Raw genomic sequence first — 25,623 nt, 5'->3', positions numbered from 1 at the left:
TCGTCGTAGTTCTGATTCTTTTCAAACTGCTCATCGAAGTTATCTAAGTAATTAGTATATACCCTGTTGCTGAAAGAGTCTTCAGTGATAGTTCTAGAAGATGAGGAGGGGCTGTTGAGCACGATGATGGGGTAGTCGTGCCAAGAGCCTCTGAAGGCGTCCTGCTATATCTCCTCCATGTCGATGTCCTGGGCCCACCTCTCCTTCTTGCTGCGTCGCTCCAGGCACGGGATCAGGAACAGGATGACGCCACTCAGTGATATGGTGCCGCCGGCGACGTAGAATGCTGGCTTGTACGACCCGAGCTGATCAAAAAGCCATCCTGAAATTGATCAAAAGAACAGGTTAGGAACCCATGTGACATATTATGATCATGATCGTTGTCGGGTAAGTGGTTAACCCGACTGTAAGATAATTTCTAGCTGCCTGAAGGTCTCTAACTAAGCTTTACGACGGCTGTCGAAACAGTAACCGGGATCCATGGCACGTGCCGTCGCATATACGCACCGAGGCTATGGAATTTATGGAGGAAATTTGTAAAAATGTGGACTTGGTTTTATATAAGTACGTCCGACGCACACTAGGTAGTCAGCGTATAACAGTCCTTTCACCACTATTTCAAACGTTAGTTCTGTTAATTCTGTCTATAGAAAAATTATTATCACCTGCAAAAGGCGGTCCGATGAGGGAAGCGATTCCCTGGAACAGCAGCAGCAGCCCGAAGGCGTTGGTGAGTCGCTCGAGGCCGAGCAGGTCCACCAGCACCACGGACGTCAGCCCCACGTAGGCGCCGATGGTGAAGCCGAACGTCGTCGCGTACAGCGCCAGGCCCCAGAACTCCCAGCACAGCATCGCCATCGCCGTCGCTGGAATTATAAGAGTCTATAGTCTCTAGAACATCTTTTGTACTGTCATTTCAGTGTGGATCAGAAAGCTCAGATACATACCTATGCCAGCAATGGTGAGACACAAGTTGTAGGCCAAGAGTCGGTTGACCCACGGCTGGTCGCTGATGAACCCAAGGACGATCCGTCCCACTAAGTTGGATGCGCCAATGATGGATATTAAATAAGCAGGATTTTGCACGTCCAACTTTTCTGACATCGATACTGTGTAAACGTATGGTATATAAAATCCAATACTGGTCAAAAAATTGGACAGGGAAAAGAGAAGAAATACTGGATCGATGAGGAGCGATAAATCCAACATTTCTGACAAGATGGCCTTTGATTCTGCGGCGCAGGGCAGCCAGGCACATCGCTCCTCAGATTGTTCTTTGGCTGCGAACATTCGTCTCTCCGGCGAGGGTGCCCTGAACTTGGCCAGGCTCTGCATGCTGCCCTGGTATAGAACGTCAGGCCTTTGCATAATGCCGCTACCACTCCTGGAATGTATTTTATGATTGTGATCATGGTTTTTGTTCAGCGCTGGTTGCGATAGGGTCAGTCTTGCGATATCTCCATCCTCCACGTTACCGTTGGCTCTCACTACATGCTCTTGACTTTGTGACCTTTTTAGTGGGGACTTCTCACTTTTTGGGAGCATTGGTTCAGAGGCAGGGGTCCTGGGTAGGTCTGGAACTGGCCGAAACATAAGTCCTAGTGGCACACAGTTGAGGATTAGCGCCCCGATAATGGCCATCGCTCCTCGCCAGCCATAGTTCTCTATTAGAGCTGATGTGATCGGCGCAAAGAGAAATGTGCCGAGGCCGGACCCGCATACCGCGATTCCTGAAACATTGAGAAAATCTTGGTTATAGAAATGGTTCATAATAAATACAGTAAAAAAAATGTTATGTAAAACTGATCTTTGATAAACTATATCTATAATTAACAATTTAGGAAAGGTAACTGTCTCAACTAAGTTATTTATTTAAAAACCTGATGGCTGATGAACCGAATTCTGTACATGCGACTGAGAATCCAACCGTAATCGGAACACATACCAGTGGCCAAGCTCCTGTATTTCTCGAACCAGACGGTGACGCTGACGATGGCGGGCAGGTAGATGAGGCCGAAGCCGAAGCCGCCGCCCACGCCGATGGTGAAGATCAGCGTGAGGATGTTCTGCGCGTATGCTGACGCGATGACGCACGCGGCGGACAGCAGCGCGCCCGCCACCGTCACCGCCTGGCAGCCCCAGCGGTTTACTAGCGAGCTGGAGATCGGACCTGGAATGATGAAGAAGAGTTTGTTTAGTTTTAACGCTTAGAATAATTGTTTTGGAAATGAGAAATTTCCTTGCGTAATTTAACCTTATTTGGAATAGTATCGCTACATATTTATGAAATGCAAGACTAACAATATTTTTAATTCAATACTTTATTTGTAATAGTTGTCTGAGTGAGAAGATAGTAAATTTGTTAAGTATAGCATAGATATTATTTGTTTTTAACTTAAATATTTTATGTTATATTGCACTTTTTTGTAATATTATTATATACCTAGCACTTTATATCATTAAAATAGTAATGTGATCCCGAGAGGAGGGACGGGGTCTCTGTAATACAGGTCTCGACTTAGCACAGGACCCCGGCGCTAAGTTTTCTTTGTAAAATGTTTTAATGAATAAAGATTTTTAATTTAATTTTTTTAATTAATTTTTAAAAAAAAAACAAGATACAATGGTGTTACATTGTATGAGAAAAGTATGATGATTAAGAATTTATGTGAGTACATACACAAATGTAATGTCAATTACGACAACCATTTAATTTATAGTTATAGTGTATTTAAATACAATTTTCATTTTCAATTAATAATTAATTACTGTGTAACACTGAAAACAAAGGAACTTTATGCTAATGTCGGCATTAAAAATATATCGCAGCTTTGTTTTGACAGTGTATGGACCAATAAAGCCAGACATAGATTTAATTGCTCACTACTTGCTACCTAATTCTATGATCTTGGTACCGCTATGATCATTTGTCTCACTAATAATTTGGAAATTTCTGCCACTCGGCAATCGTATCTTACATTTTCATCTTCAATTAATAATTAACTAGGTAGGTTTGAGGTAGGTACTGTGCAACTGTGTAAGACTTCATATCTCTAAACTTAAATGCTTGCCTGTCAAAGGGTTAATATTTCCCCTGATTACCTGAGCTGAGCGTGACGCCGACGAGGATGGACACGATCCAGGCGGTCTTGCCCTTGCCCTCGTGGAAGTAGTCCAGGAACTCCGCGTAGAACACGCCGAACGAGTATGTCATGCCGTCCGCTGGAAACAAGAGAAGGGGGCTCCGTTAGACATGTTGTGAAGGGGATTTACCTTATGTGTAGTACTTAGTACATCTCAAAAGTTACATTGCACGAAAAACGCAACGCATATTATATTCTTTGTATAGAAATTCACAGAAGCGCGTGCACTTCATCGGCATTGCCGACGACGAAATCCGTGTCCGATACGTACGATAGTGGACGCTTCAAATTATATCCGGCTACTGCGTGCCCGCGGCAATTCATTTTATACAGGTTGATGCAAATTCAGAACAGCTTTAGTCTGTTTTTTGACAATTTGCAAAAAAATATTTATATATATATTTATGCTTTCCATAGAAACTTTGTTGGTCAAGTGACTTTTTTCTATATGTGAATAATTATTTACACAACAGAAGTTTATAGGGTGGGGAGGATTAGTAAAAACCCAGCATAAAGTTTGATGACCACAGGGCAAAGTGAGTCCCTTGCTTTATCTACTTTTGTTCAGGTAAAAGGCAGAGAATTTCATTTTGTTATAGGAGGAGAGGAGGTGAGGAAAAATAAAGAAGATATAAGGGCTTAACTGGCAGTTTTGCTAATCCGCATGAAAACTAATGAATAACAGAAGGAGGTCCTAAACCTATGCTCTGGCTTTACAAAAATCCAGGAAAGTATAGTTGATCTCATAAACTTAGTTAGGGAGGTGTTTTGGGATATACGATTCTGTATGTATGTATATAGTATATATGTTAAAATTTTATTAAGATAAGCCTGTGTTTCTACTACTTATTCACAGGTGACAGCCAAAAATACTTATCCCATCAAAAACAATACTTGTCAAAAAAAAACCAAGTCTCGTAACTCAGTTGTTCTACGGTAAAAAGTTGTGAGATCCATGTAATACCAAGTCTTATCCACGCACGCATCTCAATCTTAAAAATATTTAATGTTTTATATAAATATATTGACTCGGCCATCGCATGGAAACACGTGTTAATTTAATTATTAAGTGCGACGTCGATGTTATTAACAATTTCAATATTTAGTCTTGCTCTTCTTAAAATTTACATTTACTGCTTGAAATAATTAAAGTATAATAATAGGTAAACTTTGCGCTATAAATAATGCGAAAGTTATATATCTGATTACACTTGATAACGTCAAAATAATTAAATAGCAAATACCATACCAGATAAAACCAGTTTTTCGGTTATGTAGACTTAAAAGTATTCTTATGTACACTTTATTATTTACCATCATATCATTTTATTGTAAATAGTAAAATAAAGTTGTCATGGAACTTTTACCGTCCTTTATCAAATAAACCTGAAGAGACACTTAAGTACATAGCTTGTAATTTTCCTAAGAATAGAAAGTAATTTACATATTTCCAGAAAAAAACAAGTAAATTGGCAAAAAACACGGGAAATGTAAGTACCTACTCTGGTTTCAATACTTTCACCCAAGATTAAAGTAATTTGGGCTATATAATCTTGGCATTGAAAATTATCTCCGTACCTCCGAAATCGATACAGAAGTTTCACTGAAGATACAAAAAAATGTCACGTACATTATCTGGCCCAATTTTCTTTAGATACAAAATAAAGAAAGTCTCTTTCTGTATGGGTTCCGCTAAATTTATCTTTATATATCTTTAAGCATGTTAGTATGTAGATATTTAGTGAGGAAAAGTGTACTTGTAGAATATTAATTACTAACCACAAGTATGTAGGTACTTTTAATATATATTATTCTTGCCATCTGAACAATTAAGTATGACTCTGTTATAAAACAATCGAAGCCAAAAATATCCTACTCGGATACAAACTTTTTCAAAGACTTAATATTACCTACATAAACAACTCCCTTACTTTTTGACCACAGGTTAAATTTAAACCAATGCAACGGAACCCTAACACGTGTCTATCACGCCTTGATCCAATGTTCAGAGTGTGATCTCGCTAACGACACCAGAATTTCTTTCGCTGACTCAAATATTTTTATTGCAGACCGAACAGGATTGCCCGGGAAATGCTCCGATCATTCTGCTGTTACATGTTCAGAAAATCTTTACTTACTATAAGAATCGATTTTCTGGGTTGTATGAACACAATTTACTGTTGGCGAAGTTTTTGTTTCTACCAACTCATCTTGACCTATGTACAAACATTATGATAACCGAGTTAATCAAAACGTTATTTTAAGTTTAGGTAATGGCTAATTTTCTGTTATCTTTTTGCAACGCCTCCCAATTTATGAATAAACCGCTTGTTTTCAAATTACTCGTAGTGACTGCCCTCCTCGCCCATTCAACTACAATTGTTGATAAGCGCCTACTTAGATAAATTTTTTATGTGTTTATAAGTAAAGTGATATAGGTTTGAATGGATTGTTGTCGTCATAGAAGTCAATCTTTCTTCGATAACAGAACTTGGTCAACATATTTTATCGTATCCTATGATCCCGCTTGAAGACCTAATATACATAGGTATATTAGGTACTGTTAGATTTGTCCATAGGGACAAATCTAACAGTAGCTCTATACTCTAGAAAAGTTACTTGGTAAGAGCCTCAGTGACCGAGGGGTACTTCAGTAAGAGCTATGCCGTGTTCCTTGAGTGGTTGCCAAAGGGATCGCCAACGCAAATATAAGCGGAAACTCGGAATGAGTAAAGGCGCATCTCCACTAAAGGAAAGTTGGCAACTTTTGTAGAGTTGTCAGAGTTGCCTTGAGCTTTCATTCGACTCAGAGTTCTCAACAAAGCAATTTGTAAATAGTTGTTATATTCATCTATGTTTGTTAGAAAGACATGAGCGTTTGGTAACTTAGTCTGATAACGCGCCCACTTCTCACGCACATATATGTAGAGAAATGGTGGACCATAGGTAGTGGAGCTCAGGAAGCGAGTTTATACCTTCAGCGAGCATGCACAGACGTTTTATTAGAGTCAGGCAGGTGCAGGTATGTACTATCGAACAAAAAAGTGAGTTGCCACTTTTAAAACAAATCCTTTGCAATCCCAAATTTGCCTTTGCCTGTTTTTTTAACCAACCCCATTATTTTAAATTTCTTCCTTTGTATTATTTATTGCTTTCGGATTTTTGCACCTTTAAGACAATGCAATGTTGTTTTGTGTTTACACATCTGGTGGCAATAGAGACAGTAACTTTTGGTCAACTTGTACCCCATTGGTCAAGAGCGAGTCATTGATGGCTGATGCCTGCAAAGGAAAATGATCCTTGAGGGGGTCCACACTTTTTTGTTCGATAGTACGAACACCACCGCAAAAGATAGAAGATAGAATAGAAATAGTTTGTTCGAATATTTTATGCTCTATCTTATAAAACTTCTGACTGAAGGCGCACCGGCCCCATATATGTGTGTAAGACAAATAAGTAATATTTTTTTGCATTTTTTTGTAGTGAGCTGTTAGATATCATTGCTTTAATGTTATAACTTAGAATCTCTGTAAATACACGTATAAAGATAGACTTGTTAATGAAATATTAAATTTATACCAGTTAGAAAAGTATACTAAATAATTCTGCTCATAACTGCGGAAAAGATATGAAAGTATTATTAACCCCCAGCGGGAAACACATGGTTATTGTAAAAGTTAGTTCAGTGAGATTATATGAACGTGAGATGCTTAGTTTTATATTCATTTTATTACTCTAAAGTTCATACTTTATTTCCGTACTAGCTGTTCCCGCGAGCTTCGCTTCGCCTTAAAAAGTTTTCCCGTGGGAATTCCGGGATAAAAAGTAGCCTATGTTCTTTCTCAGGGTCTAGACCATATGTACTTATACCAAATTTCATGCAAATCCGTTCAGTAGTTTTGGCGTGAAAGAGTAACAGACAGACAGACAGACAGATGAGACAGACACAGTTACTTTCGCATTTATAATATTAGTTAGGAAGTTAGGATTAGGGTTCCGTACATCAAAAGGGAAAAACGGATCCCAACTTCATTGCCTTAAAGGTGTGATAGTATAATTATCTTTGCTATGAAAACAATCCGGATGGGACTTTCCTTCGACGAAGTAAAGGTTAATATGTTTCATAATGCCGTGGCCTCGTGGCCTTCACACAATCAACGCATTTCTTTGAGCGACAGTCCCGTGGCACGCGATATTGAGTTTTACTGCAAAATGTTGAGAATGGGGGCAATCGTGCCAGCGATGCCGCTATGTCCTTATCATGTCATATTCTTTTCTTACTTATTTATCGTCGGGTTAAGGTTAAGTTGTTATTTATTAAATAAGTAAGTTAACTTGAGTTTCGCATAAACAAGACCCGTGATTTTGTATTCATAAGAAGCTTGCTACTTGAGTTAATTATCTTTAGTTACACTTTGTATTTTTTTCTGATCGTGGAATGAAAGCTTGGAAACGTTCCGATTTCCTGATCGCTAGATCTTGTGGCCTAGATAAGTACATAATATATATAGTACCTCTATGTTTTATACATGTCTGTCCTATTTTTCTGTCTATATCCCTGATAATGTGATTGCTAATCTGTTGTCTGTTTCAAGGATTCAATAGATTAGAGCTAATCTTTTTTAAAATACGGGTAAATACCTACCTACTATAAATATACGATTGAAGCTTCAACCATATCGAGATAATGTAGTATCGATTGGTTCCGTATTTGATAAGAGACGTTAATATTTATGAGCGGGTGGAGCGAGATTCAATACAATCACATTCATCTAATATTATCCTTACTATCCTTACTAATATTATAAATGCGAAAGTAACTGTGTCTGTCTGTCTGTCTGTCTGTCTGTCTGTTACTCTTTCACGCCAAAACTACTGAACGGATTTGAATGAAATTTGGTATACATACGGTCTAGACCCTGGGAAAAAACATAGGCTACTTTTTATCCCGGAATTCCCACGGGAAAACTTTTTAAGGCGAAGCGAAGCGCGCGGGAACAGCTATTAAGTATATTTCACCATTACATTAGACGATTCCGTAAGGAATTAATCATAGTAGGCTCACAAGCCTCACAGCTAATATCATCAGAGTGAATGTAAAAAGTGCTCCTAAACATCTTCAATATTGAAGTATCAGATCAATTAAAAACCGTAAGTACCTATAAGTATTTGGTGACGGCATTTTACAAGTTTGATCGGTACATAGAACGTCGTATCAATTAATAATAAAATCTTTTAAAATACTATGTAAGTAGAATGCTACAAAATATGCTAGGTAGGTACCGTAAAACTTGCATTCTGACTTGTACTCGTAATCAAAACTGACAATAGTTAAACGACAAACTGCCATGAACTAACAATGCTTTATAAGCACTAAACGTTTCAGTCACGCTATCTCCGTTCTAGCTCCAACCTAGACTAAATGCCTAGGTGAGGAGAGTAATGAGTAGAGTTAAATTTATATATGAACTTACAGATAAATTCCGGATGAAAGGACTGAATTTTATAATGAAATAAATCCTACAAATCGAATTTGTCGTTTGAAAATCCATTAAATAATCCAATGGTTCGGACGGTGGGCAAGTTATTTAGTAATACATGTCTATCATAGAATATTGAGTACAGATGTCTGTTGTTATTAAACAATATTGGATCGACAAATCCTCTATCACCAACTTTAGGTTTAAACCGTATAAATATCAATTCAGATAAACTGAATTATAAATCAAATTGTAAATAAGGTAAAATGAGGCCCTCTGCCAGGCGAAGAATTCAGTAGTAGTGGGCGTCGATCCCAGGCCATCTCATTACTGTAACCTAAAATGGCGGGTCAATGGAGCATAACACGATTCTGGGAACCCACAGGATATTTATGTACATATGTATTGTATAGGTACATAGTGGATACACATATAAAGATATACAGAACTCATTTGGGAATTTGTGACTATTATTATTTAAAGTAACATCTTAAGACTTCTATGAACTGAATCGGTATCCTGACTGCAGTTTTTCACACGAAATTTTCTTTCACCGTAACAGTATGTGGTTTAGTTGTACTTAAAATCGTTATTTCTTAAAAATCATTGATATATTTGACAGGATTCGAACCCAAGGCCTGACGAATGAGAGCAGAAACCGTATCCGGTACGACTCTATCACGTGATGTATACTTAATTAAATAAGATGTTGACAAGGTATTTAGAAGTTTAGTGGTAAGTAATTATTATCAGTACCTACTATAGTTAATAATAGATAGTAGTTAGTTTATTTAGTATTTAGTAGAGTTTATTTAAGTGTAAGTATTTGATCAAAATTAAAACAATGATGGGTAGTATGCAATGCAGTTACAGACTATGTCACGTGAGTTGGAATACTTGGAATAAAGTAATTGGATCACATACTGTACCTAATTATAATTCACAATTACATGAAAGCATAACTCGATTTCGTTGTTACAAAATGTTGGTACGTAGAACATCGAGCATTATGCTTGTCTCAGCCTCATTTTTTAAATGTTTATTGGAGTTCTTTATTAACTTGCTAACATACAGTAGGTAAGTAATGACGATGACGTTGCAAAACGATACAACCTCATATCGTCCGTATATAGTTCAATGACAAAACAAGAGTTCTGTAATTATCAATGTAATGCAATGCAGTAGGCTGTCACCTTTGTCAAGCTTGATAACATATTCATAATAATTATGAAATATTACTACAAATTGTAAGTACTCACTATCTAATAATGTTTGCACAGCAAACAATTAACAGTAAGTAGGTATAAGAAGCATCTATTGCAAAGTTTGCCAACTCAGAACTACCAACTTAAGCTTTAGTAAACAGTACTTATTAAAGTAAGTACAGAAATAGAAATGTGAATTATTATTTACGATATGGCATTAATTCAATATCTATAAATTGGTAAAAATATTTTTTCACTTATAGGTATATTGTTTTCACACGATACCCATTTTCTTTCTTTCTATTTCCTATCAATTTGGTTGTCTGGAAGAGATTACTTTTAGTAATAAGGCCGCCGATTGTGCTATTTATTTTCTTTTCTTGTTTGTAACTCTGTTTCTGTTTGTGTGCAATAAAGAGTATTTTATCTTTATTTTTAATATTATATAAGTGTATGTATATGGAAACTGTGAGAGCCCAATAATGTATTTTTGTCCAACCTTGAACTGTGTATACCTATAAATAAGAGTTCCATGTTTATTAAATGACGGTGGTCGCCGCAGCTCCACCCTTACGGTCTATTTGTGGCTTCAATGCGCCACTTTTAACCGAATCAATTTTTAGCTTCCGCATTTTCATAAGAGAGTTAGTAAAAGTTTCTTAATATGTAATTGTGCATTCACGTGATCAAACATAATTTAAAATGGTAATGGAATTTAAATAGGTTCGCACTTTTTAAATGTTATGTGATGGAAGGGAGTATAGGAACGTGTGTATCTCAGACCAATGAGATCATCACAAATGCGTCTATTAGATTTCCCATCACATAGTACTGAATTTTACAGTACCTCATTTACGGTTACAGCTATAAGACTTTGGAATGCATTACCTGTTAATATCCGTTTTGCGAAGACAGATAGAGCATTCAAAAAACAGGTAAAAGAACATTATCTTTCCTCCATCTTGCTTTAGTACCTCTATATTATATAATCTTTGTAACTATTTCCTCTATCTTTGAGTATATTATGTATGTATGTATTATTAAGTATTTATTATTAAAACTGAATGTCTACTACATCATTTGTACACCTTCCTCATTTATTCTTTTAGTCTCTCCTCCACCCAAAGGTTGCCTGGAAGAGATCGCTTTTAGCGATAAGGCCGCCTATTGCGTTGTATTCACTGTATTATAAATTGTTATTTGTGTTCTGTTTAGTCAATAAAGTAGTATTCTATTCTATTCTATTCTATTCTATCTCTTATGAGAGTTATGAATACGTGAAGTTGATATCTATAGGCGTTCATATTTTTATGAGCAAATAGGTAGTAAAACGAGAGCTACTTACTGACGACATGGATCATGAAGGAGGCGAAGACCACGACCCAGCCCCAGCCGCCGTCGGGGGGCGGCGCGGGGCTCTCTGACCCCTCGCGCGAGGACTCCGGCGACTGCGCCTGCGCAACTTTGCCGTTCTTCGCACTCTTCACTGCGCCGCCGTGAGACATCGCGGATATTCAAAATTAGAACTTCCGCGTCCACAAATCCGTTTGGCACTCTGATTGTCACTTGTTTCGAATGTAAGGCATCGGTGTACTTGTAAGTTCTTGATATGTATACTTAGATAAGGCGTTTTATTTAGTTTTTAGTTAATTCCTCAATATTGTCACATTTAAGCTTATCACAAAAATAGCTGTTCACTATGTTGGCTGTCTATTAACTGGCAAAATTATTATTTGTTATAGGAAGTAATTTGTTATCGGAAGCACAATTAGTGAATGAGGAATATATGGAGTGGATTATTTGAATACTGTAACCTATCTGTTATCGTAGATCATTATCGTTAGTTATTTATTTCTTATTGTCTTTGTTTTATCTTCGGCTTAAACTATGTTTTTCTTCCATTACTTTAAAGATTATCGTTCCTTACTCATCGTAATTGGTAAATGTTGTGCTTCTTTATGATTCTGCACCTGAAACAATAGTAAAGAAATGTTTAGTGGCGTGAGGAATATAAGAATACTTACATGTTGGGGATCATCAATTAAGACTTTTATCTGGTATTATTAGGTCAAATTGAAAATAATTCAAAATAAAATTCCAAGTACAAAAAATCACGAATTCACCAAATTATTATGCATCATTTACACACAGTCTTAGAAGCTACGCATAGTAGATTCTCCTTCTACTTGCTCTAATCAATCGGGTTACAAAGATATATAATTGATTTTATGCATCCAATGCACGTTGATTTATACAAGAGCTTGACTCGCATGCATTATACCTACGTACGGATAGTTCGTAGAGATAGTGATATGTTCTATTTTGAAACTAACCGCTTCTCATGTGACACCACTATCTATTCTCGTTTCTCGTACACAGATATTTATATGATGTATATGTATCTGTAGTACATTTATCTTCCATGTACCTACTACCTACTTTATGCTGCCTACATGAGAATTCTGATAAAAATATTGCTCTAAACATAGATACCGAACATGATTGATGAGATTATGTACTATCAGATATTGATTTCACCTCCAGATTATATTTTGTTGCTATCGTCTCATCCTAGAAACATTTATAACGTCCAGTTTATCATATGTCCAAACTGGCCTAAATCTACCAAAGCTCTCACTCACAAACTGCCTATTCTTTAACCCAAACGTTGACGAATTGTTAAGAAGGCACACTTAATTAAAAAGTTCCACCTGCTATAGACGTTCTCGTTCTATATGTCACTGGAAGTCTTTCATTGCTCGTGAGGGTAGTTAGACAAGATACAAAAGCGACCATATAGCTTGTAAAAGCTGACCGTACCATACCTAAGTAATTCCAATAGGGATAGCTATCCTTCTATACTTCTTAAAAACTAACTAGTGGCAATGATAATTGCATACGATAATGATAACAGAATAAGCCAGATGATTGCCGACCTCCGATAGGAGATGGTACCCAAAGAAGAAGAAGAATGATAATTTCTACTTCTATGTATAATTATATTCGTCTTTTGCCAACCTAATTATTTAAACACTTCTTTTTAAGGTACCTATCTCTCAGTTTGTTATCTTGACTTGCTGAAATATAAACCCACTTAATTTTGAACAAAGAAACTTTAATTTAGGCCGCAGATGTACATCTTACAATTAATTAGGTAAGTATAATACCTAGGTATAAAACTGTTAAGATTTGTATTCTAGTTACTCGGTACATGAAAATTTTAGCTTGTTTAACTTCTTCCTTAATATCTTATTGTAGCAGTATGTAAAATAAATCTGTTAATAATGTACAATAATTGAATTATCTGTATAGTAAAATATCAAGTATTTATGAAGTAGGTACATGTATTTATAATATAAATAAGTGCACAATCAGTGTAAGGATAATTGAGTAGAACCGAAGACTAGTTCAGACCTTGTTCGACCGTGACCTAATGGTGCATATTTATGCTTCAACATGTTTACCTATGTTCGTAGCCTATTCAGTAATTATTTTATTAAACTCAGCGCTTTTTATTAGCTCAGCCAACAAAATTACTTATTTACTTATAAAGTCGTTGTGATTTGTTGTAAACTTGGGTATACAGTGCAAAATTAGGAATTCGACGAAATAATTTGTTTACTTGTACTCGTAAACAAATTAGTTCGTCGAATGATTTTGTGGAATAATGAGAACCCTAGTAATATGAATATTTATAAGAACATGTCGAAAATGAGATGCGTAGTAATTAGCTAAATAGGTACCATTTACTTTTATAATATCGTTTCTATGTGAATATGAATGTAAGTAGAACACAATATATCATTGTCAAATCCTTCTAGTTTATAATATTTACAACAATGCAACACGATGCTATCTATACTTAAATACTAGAGAATAATTATTTTATCGGGTGTGATGGCTATTTCTAATGAGAATGTCATTTAACCCAAACAAAAAAAGTTCTCATCTAGCTTTAAAACAGATTTAACTAAGTATATAAACGTTACGAATTTTACGAATAGGGTTCATCCCTGAGTCCATACCTATTTTTATTGGTAATGGATGCATTAACATCTGCAATTCAGAAGGAGGCGCCCTGGTGCATGCTCTTTGCAGACGACATCGTGCTTGTCGATGAGAGTGGTGATGAATTACAGGTGCAACTGAACCAGTGGCGAGATACCCTAGAGAGTGTGGGATTGAGACTGAGTAGGACCAAAACAGAATATATGTTCTGTCAATTCGGAGGGCCTACTTCAGCTGCGTCGATATCTCTGGGTACCTCGCCACTGGCAGTAGGTGAGGATTTCCGATACCTCGGCTCCCTTCTACAGAGTGATGGAAGTATTGACAGGGATGTGACGAGACGAATGAATGCAGGATGGATGAAATGGAAACAACTCACCGGCACGACGTGTGATCGCAAGATGCCAATTAAGATCAAAGGCAAAATATATAAAAGCGTCATAAGGCCGGTGATGTTGTATGGGGCTGAGTGCTGGGCAACCAAAGTATGCGATGAGAAAAGGATGCATGTGACAGAGATGCGAATGTTGAGATGGATGTGTGGTGTTACAAGAAAAGATAGAATACGAAATGAGTATATAAGGGGAAGTATGAAAGTGGCTCCTATAGTGGAGAAGATGAAAAGCCATCGTCTTTCTTGGTTTGGGCATGTCATGAGAAGAGAAGATGATTATGTTACAAAGAAAGTGTTGGAAATGAGACCCGAAGGAAGGCGCAAGAGAGGAAGGCCAAGAAAGACGTGGCTTGATTGCGTGAAAGAAAATATGAGAGAGTGTGGAGTGAATGAGGATATGACAGAGGATAGGGTAAAATGGCGTGACATGACCAACAAAGCCGACCCTAAATAAGGATAAGGCAAGGAAGAAGAAGAAGATAAACGTTACGAATTTTCTGCGGTGAAAAAATTTGCAGTAGCACACAGGGAGGATAATGTTACTAGAGATGTTAATAGAGATACCGTTTTTCAAATGGGTTCAGTAGTCAGTATCAGAGCCTATTCAATACAAATTACCAATAAATTATGTCAATCTTTTTCTTTATAATATTAGTTATACTTATGATTTATACTTAATACGTAAATGAAAATTATTAGTGATGTAGGGAAAGTAAACTTTCAATAAAGAATTAGATATAAAGCCTATAGACCCATTAGTCTGTCATCATTTCTTCTTAAAACTTTAGAACGACTGTGTGACAGATATATACGTGACGGTGCACTTTCCGTGAAACCTGTCCATCCTAACCAACATGCATACCAACCGGGTAAGTCAACAGAGTCGGCCTTACACGCAGTGGTAAGCAAAATTGAAAATTCAATATTGTTACAACAATCCTGCCTTGCAGTTTTTATCGATATTGAAGGAGCCTTTGATAAAACTATGTTCAATAGCATAAGTAATAACCTTAAAAATCATGATGTAGACCCGGTCATCAGTGCCTGGATAACAAATATGCTTAAATCAAGAACAGTATCTTTTACTTCAACAAATACAATAAGATGCAAAGTAGCAAAGGGATGTCCGCAGGGTGGAGTGTTATCTCCATTGCTGTGGGTTTTAGTTGTGAATGATCTACTTTGCGATCTAAATAATAAAGGTTTTACAACAATAGCCTACGCCGATGACGTTACGATTCTCATTGGCGGTCTGTTTGTAAATACCTTATGTGAAAGGATGCAACTTGCACTGAACATCATAGAGGAATGGTGTCACAAACATGAATTGTCAGTGAACCCAACCAAAACGGAAATGGTTCTATTTACCAAAAAGACTAAGATAGGTAATTTAAAGCTACCTAAACTTTTTAATACAACCTTAAAGTTAACAAATGAGGTAAAGTATCTCGGCATATGGCTAGACCACCGCCTAAGCTGGTCTAAACATGTGGAGAAAACCCTAAGTAAAGCAACAATATCCCTATACCAAACTAGGAAACTTGTTGGATCCAAATGGGGACTCAAGCCAAAGCTGTGTAAATGGTTGTACACAGCGGTGGTCAGACCTATAATAACATATGGAGCAGTGGTTTGGTGGCAAAGATCGAACCTCATTACTGTGAAAAACAAACTACGACAGTTTCAAAGGCTTGCATGCGTTTCAATCACTGGATGTATGAAGTCAACCCCAACAGCCGCCCTAGAAATAATTCTAGGACTTCCACCACTCGATATTATCATCAAGCAGGAAGCTAAAGCGGCGGCGATAAGGCTAAGTAACATGGGACTATGGTCAACGAATACTACTGCACAGGGACACAGTCGCATACTTGACATTGCCAAGTTGTCGGCTCCCGGGTCCACTGAATGCAGCGACACTACTATAAAGACGTTTATCTTCAACAGAAGCTACACTATCCAGCGAGATCAGTGTGGCACATCAGACGAAAACAATTACGACATCAATATCTACATTGACGGAGCCAAGAACAAGAAGGGCAGCGGTGGAGGTGTCTTCTGCCCGGAACTTAATTTACAATACTCTGTCAGCTTCGGGAACAAAGCTACTGTTTTTCAGGCAGAAGCTGCCAGCCTACTTGACGGAGCTACACAAATAAAAGACACAAAAAATAGCAATATCTGCTTCTACACAGACAGTATGGCTATTTTAGGTGCCTTAGGCAGAACTGTAACAAAATCTAAATTAATTTTAGAATGTCACAGAACACTGGAAAACCTAAGCATTTCAAATAATGTAACAGTACAGTGGATTAAAAGTCATAACGACAACATAGGAAACTGCGAGGCTGACCGACTAGCAAGAATGGGATCAAATACCCTACCAATAGGGCCAGAACCATTTATTAGTTTGTCATCAAAGGCAATAAGGCAAGTTCTCACCGATAAAACACTATCTGAACACAATCAGGAGTGGAAAAATCGTGTAGATTGCAGACAAACTAAAGCGTTTATTGTATCACACAACCATAAACTTACACGCTACTTACTCAACCTGTCCCGTAGTAATATATCATTAATGGTAGGATTAATAACAGGACATTGTTGCGTGAATAAACACTTATATACCATAGGTAACTCAACTAGTCCCTTATGTAGGACATGTAAGGAAGTAGATGAGACGGTTGAACATATTCTGTTAGCTTGTCCACCTACTACAGAAACAAGATTATCTATTCTTGGACCAACAGAGCGCCTACCTCAGCTATTACAACACCCAGGCCTGCTACTCCAGTTTACTCGGGAGCTAGGCTGGCTGAGCTGAAATCAAGGGGATATGTACAAAGGTTCCACTCGAGAGAGCCACGTACAGGAACTTCACCCCCTATGAGAATAGAATAGATATATTGATAATATACCTATGTATCTATAAAAACTAGATGCAAGAGCATAAACATTAATGATCGACCACAATATTGATTTATTTGCTGAGCCGGGTTATCATGCGAGCGAGAGGTCGACGGCGGGCGTCGTCTGCGCACACTTATCAATACGTAATTGCTATTGATATTGAATAATAAACCAGCCTCTTTGTTACGTAAACTTATTGACCAGTGCAGTGGTAAATAAATAATATAAAATATATTTGCAACCTATGAAAAAATTGGGACCATTTTTGCCTCTGAAATTTTTACTGTATCATTTTACTAAATAATTGACCCTTTACCAATCATAATAGTAGGTATTGCTTTAGCTCAAAACTCAAGGGAGTATTATCACGTATTATTTTAATGAGTTTCCAACTTGAATAAAGAAAAAGATGACCATTCAGTCAATCGCAGCGCTGCATTCTAAAATAATGTTCTTAACATGACGCTCTCAGTTGTGAAACCGGCATATATTGTCTGTACATAGAGTCATATGTAGTACACGAATGTGTGATAATGTTAAATGATGATGTTGAATCACAGAGTGAGTCAGCTGGTTGCACTTTGTTGTAATGTGATGTCAATGGCTTATTGTTTGTTGGTGCCTTTTGTTTGTAGTGCACTTCTATTGCTGCTACCTTTTCTGCTGCTTCATTAAATTTGATGTACACTTTAGGGTGTCAATATTATTGTGATTTTTTTTTTAAACTTCCCTTTAACCTCACCATTAGATTAGTACTACATATTTTAACTATCATGACTTTCTGTATATTGTTTGTCAAAAATATGTTTTTTAATACACGAAATAAGTATACCAACGTTATGTTTAGGTATAATAACAAAATGCTGTTTATTTTGCCCATCGTATAGTCTCGAATTGACCTACTTGATTTTCAATTCAGCTCCAATTAAAAACGATTACCTCGTGGCTAAACAAAGAAATAGTATTGAAAGTGAATTCATTTATTTGTATCTCATGTACTTATATACCTACTATGACAATAAAGAAAGCGCAGTGAATCTTTTTAATTATTTTTCATATGCACATGTTTTTGGTAAACAATAGTTCGTCTTCTGGTGACAATTTAATGATCTAACAATTATTTATTACTAACGTAACTAGGCCTACATACTGCAGCAGCCATTATACGCTTAATTATAAAACAAACATGCTCTCTACATGCAGTAAATAAGATAAAGCAAATATGTACTCACATTTGTTAGCGGTTATTTCAACTAACCACTGTTTAATTGTGTTCTATCATCCGTATTTTCCGAAACCGCCGATACCAATACAGCGATTAAACCGGAGCAATTTTATTTAATTCAGTGACTGGAAAACAAAGCCGGTCCGGCGGCGGCGTCACCGAAATAGTTTAATTTGTTGTTGAAATGCACATGTGTCGAATATATCGCGACTAAAATAAGTTTTGGCGGTCGCCGGGCGAATCGCGTGAGCGTGTGTGCGCCTCGGTGGCTGACCTCACACTGGCTACGAATATATCGGACACACGAGAAAACCACTCGATACTCTCTTGTTGACAACAAAGATGTTATCAGTGTATCTCCAACTAGTGAGAGGAGGGAAGATAAAGCCGACGCCTGACAATGATAACGAACTACCTCTTAGAAACACTCTTCGGAAAAGGAGCACTCGCTGAAATTGAAAATGTTTTTCTTTTTCACGCCTGGCCTTGGTCTCCCTGATTAATAGGTTGTTTGAGGAAAGGCGGACATGGACTAGAATAGGTTCGGTCTCATCATCATCATCAGCCAACAGACAGACTTCTTCCTCATCGGACCACAACCAACAGCTTAGTCTAAGGCCGTCTATCTGTGGGCTGGAAGGGCATCCCACGCTATGTTTGCCTGTTCATGCTAGATTTTAATATGTGTATTATGAAAATGGCTCTCTAGACGGTAAATCCTCATGTATTCACTGATAAGGTAGATATACAATATGCAATATTAAATATTTGAAGAGTTAAGTCAACAAAATTGGGCTTTCTTTATTGTATTGCCAGGAAAATGACTGATAAGGAGAGCTATTACGAGATATTTTAAATTATCATTGCACTAGATTACATTGTAGAATGCGTTAAGCCACAAACTACACAGACATAATTTAGGTTTTAGGTAATATGAGTAAAACGGTTGCTGAAATAAAATATACTTAGAAATGACATTTTTGTTTTCAGTTCATCGCTCTGAAGCTACCTTGATCTTTTTGAGACCTCGGGATTCTCGGGGCGCACCACCGCATTGCACATAAATATTTAAAAAAAAACACCTAAGTTTTTTGTACGATAAATATGATAAAAACCTGTTGCGCCATGAAAATTGGATTTCGGTTTACTGTTCATAAATAAAAAAAACCTATTAATTTTATGTCAGCCTTTACATGTTTATTTTTAAATTATAATATGGAAAGGGACACAAAAAAGCTCGCAGAACCCAATCACTGGCAGCATCATCTTCATAGAGTACTGGCCTCAAAGCACTTAACGGACACGTGGGTACTTTAAAGTAATTTTAGTGACCACTAGTAAAATTATCAGCTTTGAAGTGGTCAAGATAAGCGTTTGAATGTAATATCAATGATTATGTAGCAAAAGTGTGTAATATTATAGCCAATACTTTGCCGAGATATTTGTTATCTTGTTACATATTGACTGTCAGTAGATAAGAATATTTCGAAATTCATATTATGTACTTACCTAGCTCTAGCTTCCCATTGGAGTAATTCTACTTAAACTTGAACTTAAGTGCTACTTAAATGGGAAAAATGACATTTTAGGCAATCGTAGTACTACATAGCTTGATGTGCTTAGTTGTGAACATTTTAAAGCTCTTATAAAACATTCAAGTATCCGACTTTACTCTGACGTTCTAAATAAAAGCCATAACTACTCATAACTCATAAGTAAAGGGTCATTAGTAGAATGTGCCCCCATTCCGATACTATTACGATACCCATAGCTCATTGAGTCAGCACCGAGCGCCGGCGGGAGGCCGAATCTTGCCAACAGACGCTTCCCGTACGGACTTAACATGCTTATTAAAATCAATATTAATTAACTAGTTTGTCTAAAATAGTCTAAATACTCACTGCATAATGACATGACAATACACAATACCTAAATTGCGAAAATAAATGCCAAAATCGAATTTCAATATTGTACAGCCTGCTACGATCCCTGCTACGGCGTAGTATTGTGGCACCCTTGCTACGCCGCCCCGTAGCATAGATGGTATTTTGTGGAATAAAAAAAGAATTCTATGTAATTTTCATAAGTTTTTCTTAGCTTAGGTCAAATGGGTTCTTCGGCTGCAGTCATTACGCGTGTGAAGGCTACTTGCTGCGTGCGACTTCACAGTTTGTAAACAATCTAATGAGACCAATCGATTTAACGATTTGTTTTCGATCTAACACTTTTATTACTCACAAGTTTGGCTTCCCGAATTGTTGGAGACGTTTGAGAAAATTAATGTAAATTAAATGAATTATGCAGAGTGCAATTTTATCAATGACGTTACAGGTGTCGCAAATGAATGTACCTATCATATATATATATATAGATATTGCAAAAACTAAACAACTGATTCATAATAAAGCTAAGTTGCTAACTCAAACAAAATCTTCTTCTTCTTCCTTGCCTTATCCTTATTTAGGGTCGGATTTGTTCGTCATGTCACGCCATTTTACCCTATCCTCTGTCATATCCTCATTCACTCCACACTCTCTCATATTTTCTTTCACGCAATCAAGCCACGTCTTTCTTGGTCTTCCTCTCTTGCGCCTTCCTTCGGGTCTCATTTTCAACACTTTCTTTGTCACAAACTAACTAACTCAAACAAAATTTGGGTTATTAAATAACATAATATAATAATAATTTTTGGTTGTAATTAAATACTTCCCCTTAGCTTACCTAACGAACAAAACGCATTTACCCTAAAGTACCCCCTCCAAAGTGACATTTGAGGTGCTGTCCTCTTTACTTCGTAAGTGGTACATCAGTCCCGCCCGCACCCGTCCACTGTACCTGCGGCCTACAGGGGGTCACTCTACATCATGATAAACGAAGTTTCGGAGCGCTGCTGCGTGAGCCACGACTCTACCTCATGGTATTAAACGTGCCGATTACACGATAGCTTTCATTCGTAATTTTTCGTCAGTATAGAGTAACCCTCCAGTACTCGGTGTGGACACAAAGCGACTGAGCATCACAGCGCCTGTCATATAGGGAAGAGGCCATTGTTCTTTATGAAACATCTATACCACTTTCACCGCCCATATACGGAACGGAAACTATAGCACCTTCCCGACTAGCTTTATATAAGTAAAAGCACGTTGATCTACAGACTGAAATGAAAACTTCGGGTTTTTACAGTGATTCGTAGTATTGTGAGTGCGTGACCTGTAATATTGAGCGAATGGAGATGTAAAACAAAAGGTGAAAAGAGGAATGATGTGTGATTTCTTATGCTGAGCGATTATAAAATTATTCCCTTATAGTTAATTGCAACCTAAACTACCCTGTAAATTTCAGTCCAAATCCAAATACCATTCCCACAAAATTGCTTAAAAAAATGCTACGATATTTTTGTCTTATTATAATGACTGCTGGTATGGTGCATAGAGTAACGAGTACTAGTACTTCTTATTCTATGATTGTAGTTATATCTCCACGTATGTAAGAAGGGTATGTTGTCGCCTCATTATCTGACTTCTCAGAGCTATAATAGAAATGTAAGTACCTCTTGTATCCTCAGCGGGTCATTAGTTTCAAGTGGCTCGTCAGATCCAGAGTCTCCGGTGCAGTTTTCTGAAGAGTAATGATCTTTCATTGTTGTGTTTAGTTTTCTTTTTTGTACTTGTGTCATTCATTGTATGTAGGTCGTAGGTACACTGATTCGTACATAAGATTAGCCAGATTCTTCATAAGAAAACCGTTCTTTATTAGTGCGTGCGTACCTGTACCACCAGTCTGTATCTCTACATTTCGGAATACATTATTCATGTTATTCAAACAAAGACCTTTGGTTCAACTCGAATGAAAGAGAGACCTTTGTTAGTGCTAACGCATCTGGAGAGATTCCAAGTAATTTTCGATTTTTCCGGCGCCATTGCCAATTTCACGTATGTTTATAAAGTTGAATATTGCATGCGGCAGGTGTTGTTCGATGCAGTGTAATGTGTGTGTGAGTAAACATTATCGGGTTGACGGCCTAGAGCATGACCTCAAATAACTGATCCAATCAGCGTTGTTGTGGAAACAGCCGATTAAAGCAAAATGGTGTTGTTATTTGTTAACGATCACTTATATTACAATTTCGCAGAAATATTTGCGTCTGCAAATTTGTTATTCATAGGAAATAATTGTTTTTACTTTAACATTTATAGTTTATAAGTATTGTTAATATCTACATGTCATAATACTATATCCTACTTACATACTTCATTATTATTGACTAACATCTTATTATAGCTTTTCAAATATATACATCTCTCTTAAATAGTAGATCGATTTGCAGTTCATATTCCGAAGATCAAATTCCTTACACTCCATTTACTTGAAACCCCCGAGCCGCGTCTGGACCGTGTTGTATTCATTTCACCGCACAGCTTTCTTACGACACTCACACAATCGACTTGGTACTCAATATTGTACATAATCGTAACAACTCAATTTGCTCTCAATTTCAGCAGGGCTGCTTCTTACGAAGACTAATAAAACAAATTTATTATTAAACAAAACCAAAAAAAGTGAGTGGGAGTGACTATAGATTTCGAGGTCCAGTAGAATATTTATTTAGACTCACTTTAGTGTTAGCTGCATCTCACAATAGATAGGCAATCTAAAACATGGGGTCGTTAGTACTTAAGTACTATGATAGAGGTTTTATATTATCAAGAATAACCACATGCTTTGATAAAGTTAAATACATCACAAGTACTTATCGACACATGTCACATATGGAATCAGACATCCAATCGACACATTTTATCATGATACTTTGAAGGTGGGTGTGTATTTGTCACACTATATCTTTGTAGGTCGTTTATCTAACATTGAATCGAAGCGTGAACTCCGTACTTATGTTTACTACACGAGTCTTTTTTATGAGGAGTAAAACAAGATACTTAAAACTTTATTCTTCTTTTCCTTTAGGAACTTTTCTAAACATAAATTCAGGTAAAATTACGTAGAATTCAGGATCAAGCAGTACCTACTTAAAATTAAAGCTTTCTTTAATTTAAACAGAGTTAACCACCCATTTCCCCAGATCTTTTCCTCCATTTCCTAGCGCTATTCTATTTCTATTCGTCTGAATATCTTTAGCAGAAAACCTTCTTACGTATTAGATTACGTTATTTGGTACGTAATGGCCTCGTGGCATGAGTGGGGGTGGATGCTCAGAGCCAGTGCTCAACCCTAGCGAAGGCGCGGTGCGGCGCGTGATGTCAGAGGGCTTAGAGGGAATGTATGTTTTTATTAACCGATCGAGCAGTGAAAATTGACTCAAATTTGTTTAACGCGGAGCTATAGTGCAGCCCGTATACCGCAACGTGGCGACTCTCCCGCGCCATTCAAAGTCACGTTTATTCGTTACTAGGTACTCATACTACTACTACAACTCGGACGAATTAACTGTGCACCTGGCCAACAAGAACCAGGGGTCACGGCGGGTATGCCAAAGCTAGTTAATATGATATCTGGTTTTTTCAGTCAGGTGCACCGTTAATGTAATATTATGTAGTACTTGTAAACTCGCACTTCCCATGAAGTCTTCAGCTGTTCAGCCCTAGCGCGGGCGCGGCGCGTGTAACCGGATTAGCCTCAGCTGATTGCCTCGCCGTCGATCGCCGATGTCGTTTACCCAGCGGATTTACAACTTTAATAGGTACCTACGCGCGCCACTGGGCGGCTCATGTCAGTTTTTATGTTTTTGAAATGCGGTGCCTTTGTTTTTAGAGTCCCGTAGTAAAAAAAGAACACACACACAAACACTTGGAAAATCTTCGAGATACAGAGTTGAAATTTAAATCATGATTAATTATCTTCAAGTTTACAACAATACATATAAAGTATATTTAAGAATAATACAACAATACAGGTCCTGATAAGTATAAGATGATTTTGTATATTACTTTGCATATAGTCAACGTATAGTAAAATCGCATTTACATAGTTTATTGTCCATCATGTGGCGTTATACGAATACGTGAAATATCTAGGTCATCGTGGCATCCCTGAGGAGTACTTGGATGATCTGCTGATCAAAGTGACGTAGGTACCTATAACCATAGATAAGAGGAAAGCTAGCTCAACGTTGCTTGCTGCATCTCACAAAAAGTGCAATTCTTAGTTTGATTTGTTTCGTCAGAAAAACGTGTAGTAAATAACCTAAAACATTAGTTCAATGCCTTTGAAAGTACACCTATACATAAAAATATTCATGTAACTGTACTGGGCTATTATTACATATCAATTTAAAATTGTATTGTATAACATAGGTACAATATTTTCTATTGGTGAGTGTACCAATTCAGATGCCGCTCGATTCAGTGGATCCAGTGCATAACAGGTTTATAGGAAATTTCCACATGATACATAAGTCAGGCATTATTGCTGGTCTAGAAGCAGGCTAGGAACGACATAATTATCCATTGTAAGTTGCTTGCTGCTACTTATAAACATAAACTGTGATATTATACTTTTTACAAGGCTGGCATTATTGTTTAGTTGATTATGTTTATGGAGCAATACTAAGGCAATTAGCTACCTTGGACATGTTTAAAGATTAGGATAAGAATTATTTTTTTTATTTTTTATATTTATTATTTATTCTGTACACTCATAAAAGTAAGAAAAATAAAAATATCTGGTCTTCTAAGACAGTAGTAGAGTTTTGTATTCCAAGTACATTGGTAAGGTTAATGTATGTATGCTCTATAAAATCAGCTGATTTTGTATAGGTACAACAACTATACAATATAAATGTCGACAAAATTTCCAGATGACTATATGAAATGGATTAAGCTCACTTTAAACAAATTTATTATTAACTGACTCTATATAGCTACTTAGTTAGGTTTATTATCGTAAAAGTAACAAACAGGTGTCCTGCGTATAGTATAGTAAGAAGTTATGCTTATCTACAAAAAAGTTTCACAGACTACATTTTGTACTGAAAAAAATTGACTTACCGTATCATTATGATAATTCTGCGTAGTTAACATCCTCCTACACTTGTTTACATTCAAAACCCGCAGTCAGCGAATCAATAAACACCTTTGTTTTGATTTTTGTAGCAGACGAGATCCTAAATTTTACTTTACTACTGTAACAATGTAAATTCGAAGCACTGTGCTAATAAGTAAAAATATTAATATATCTTTGCAATTACTTTTCAGGTTTTTATTAGACTTTACACTGTATTCTTAATTGTATGAAGGATTTG

At 36.9% G+C, this 25,623-nt stretch overlaps 1 protein-coding gene across 2 annotated transcripts; it reads right to left on the bottom strand.

Moving 5' to 3' along the window:
• Positions 1 to 12: 12 nt before the first annotated feature.
• On the bottom strand, positions 13 to 25,619 carry LOC105383725 (monocarboxylate transporter 12). Of its 2 annotated transcripts, none has more exons than XM_038121012.2 (7): positions 25,370 to 25,619; positions 11,174 to 11,798; positions 3,103 to 3,222; positions 1,946 to 2,170; positions 948 to 1,730; positions 666 to 866; positions 13 to 322 (listed from the first exon to the last, which is right to left on the bottom strand). In XM_038121012.2, the coding sequence occupies exons 2-7, from the start codon at positions 11,331 to 11,333 to the stop codon at positions 165 to 167; spliced, it is 1,647 nt and encodes a 548-aa protein (XP_037976940.1). In that variant the 5' UTR covers positions 11,334 to 11,798; positions 25,370 to 25,619; the 3' UTR covers positions 13 to 164. The 2 variants fall into 2 exon arrangements, with proteins under 2 accessions (XP_037976940.1, XP_037976939.1); XM_038121011.2 differs by lacking the exon at positions 25,370 to 25,619 and adding an exon at positions 18,373 to 18,677.
• Between the last annotated feature and the right edge of the window lie 4 nt (positions 25,620 to 25,623).

This window comes from Plutella xylostella, chromosome 4, assembly GCF_932276165.1.
Source record: "Plutella xylostella chromosome 4, ilPluXylo3.1, whole genome shotgun sequence".
Taxonomy (NCBI): Eukaryota; Metazoa; Arthropoda; class Insecta; order Lepidoptera; family Plutellidae; genus Plutella; species Plutella xylostella.
Note: the sequence above shows the minus strand (reverse complement) of the source record. Positions and strands in the feature narration are given on the sequence as shown.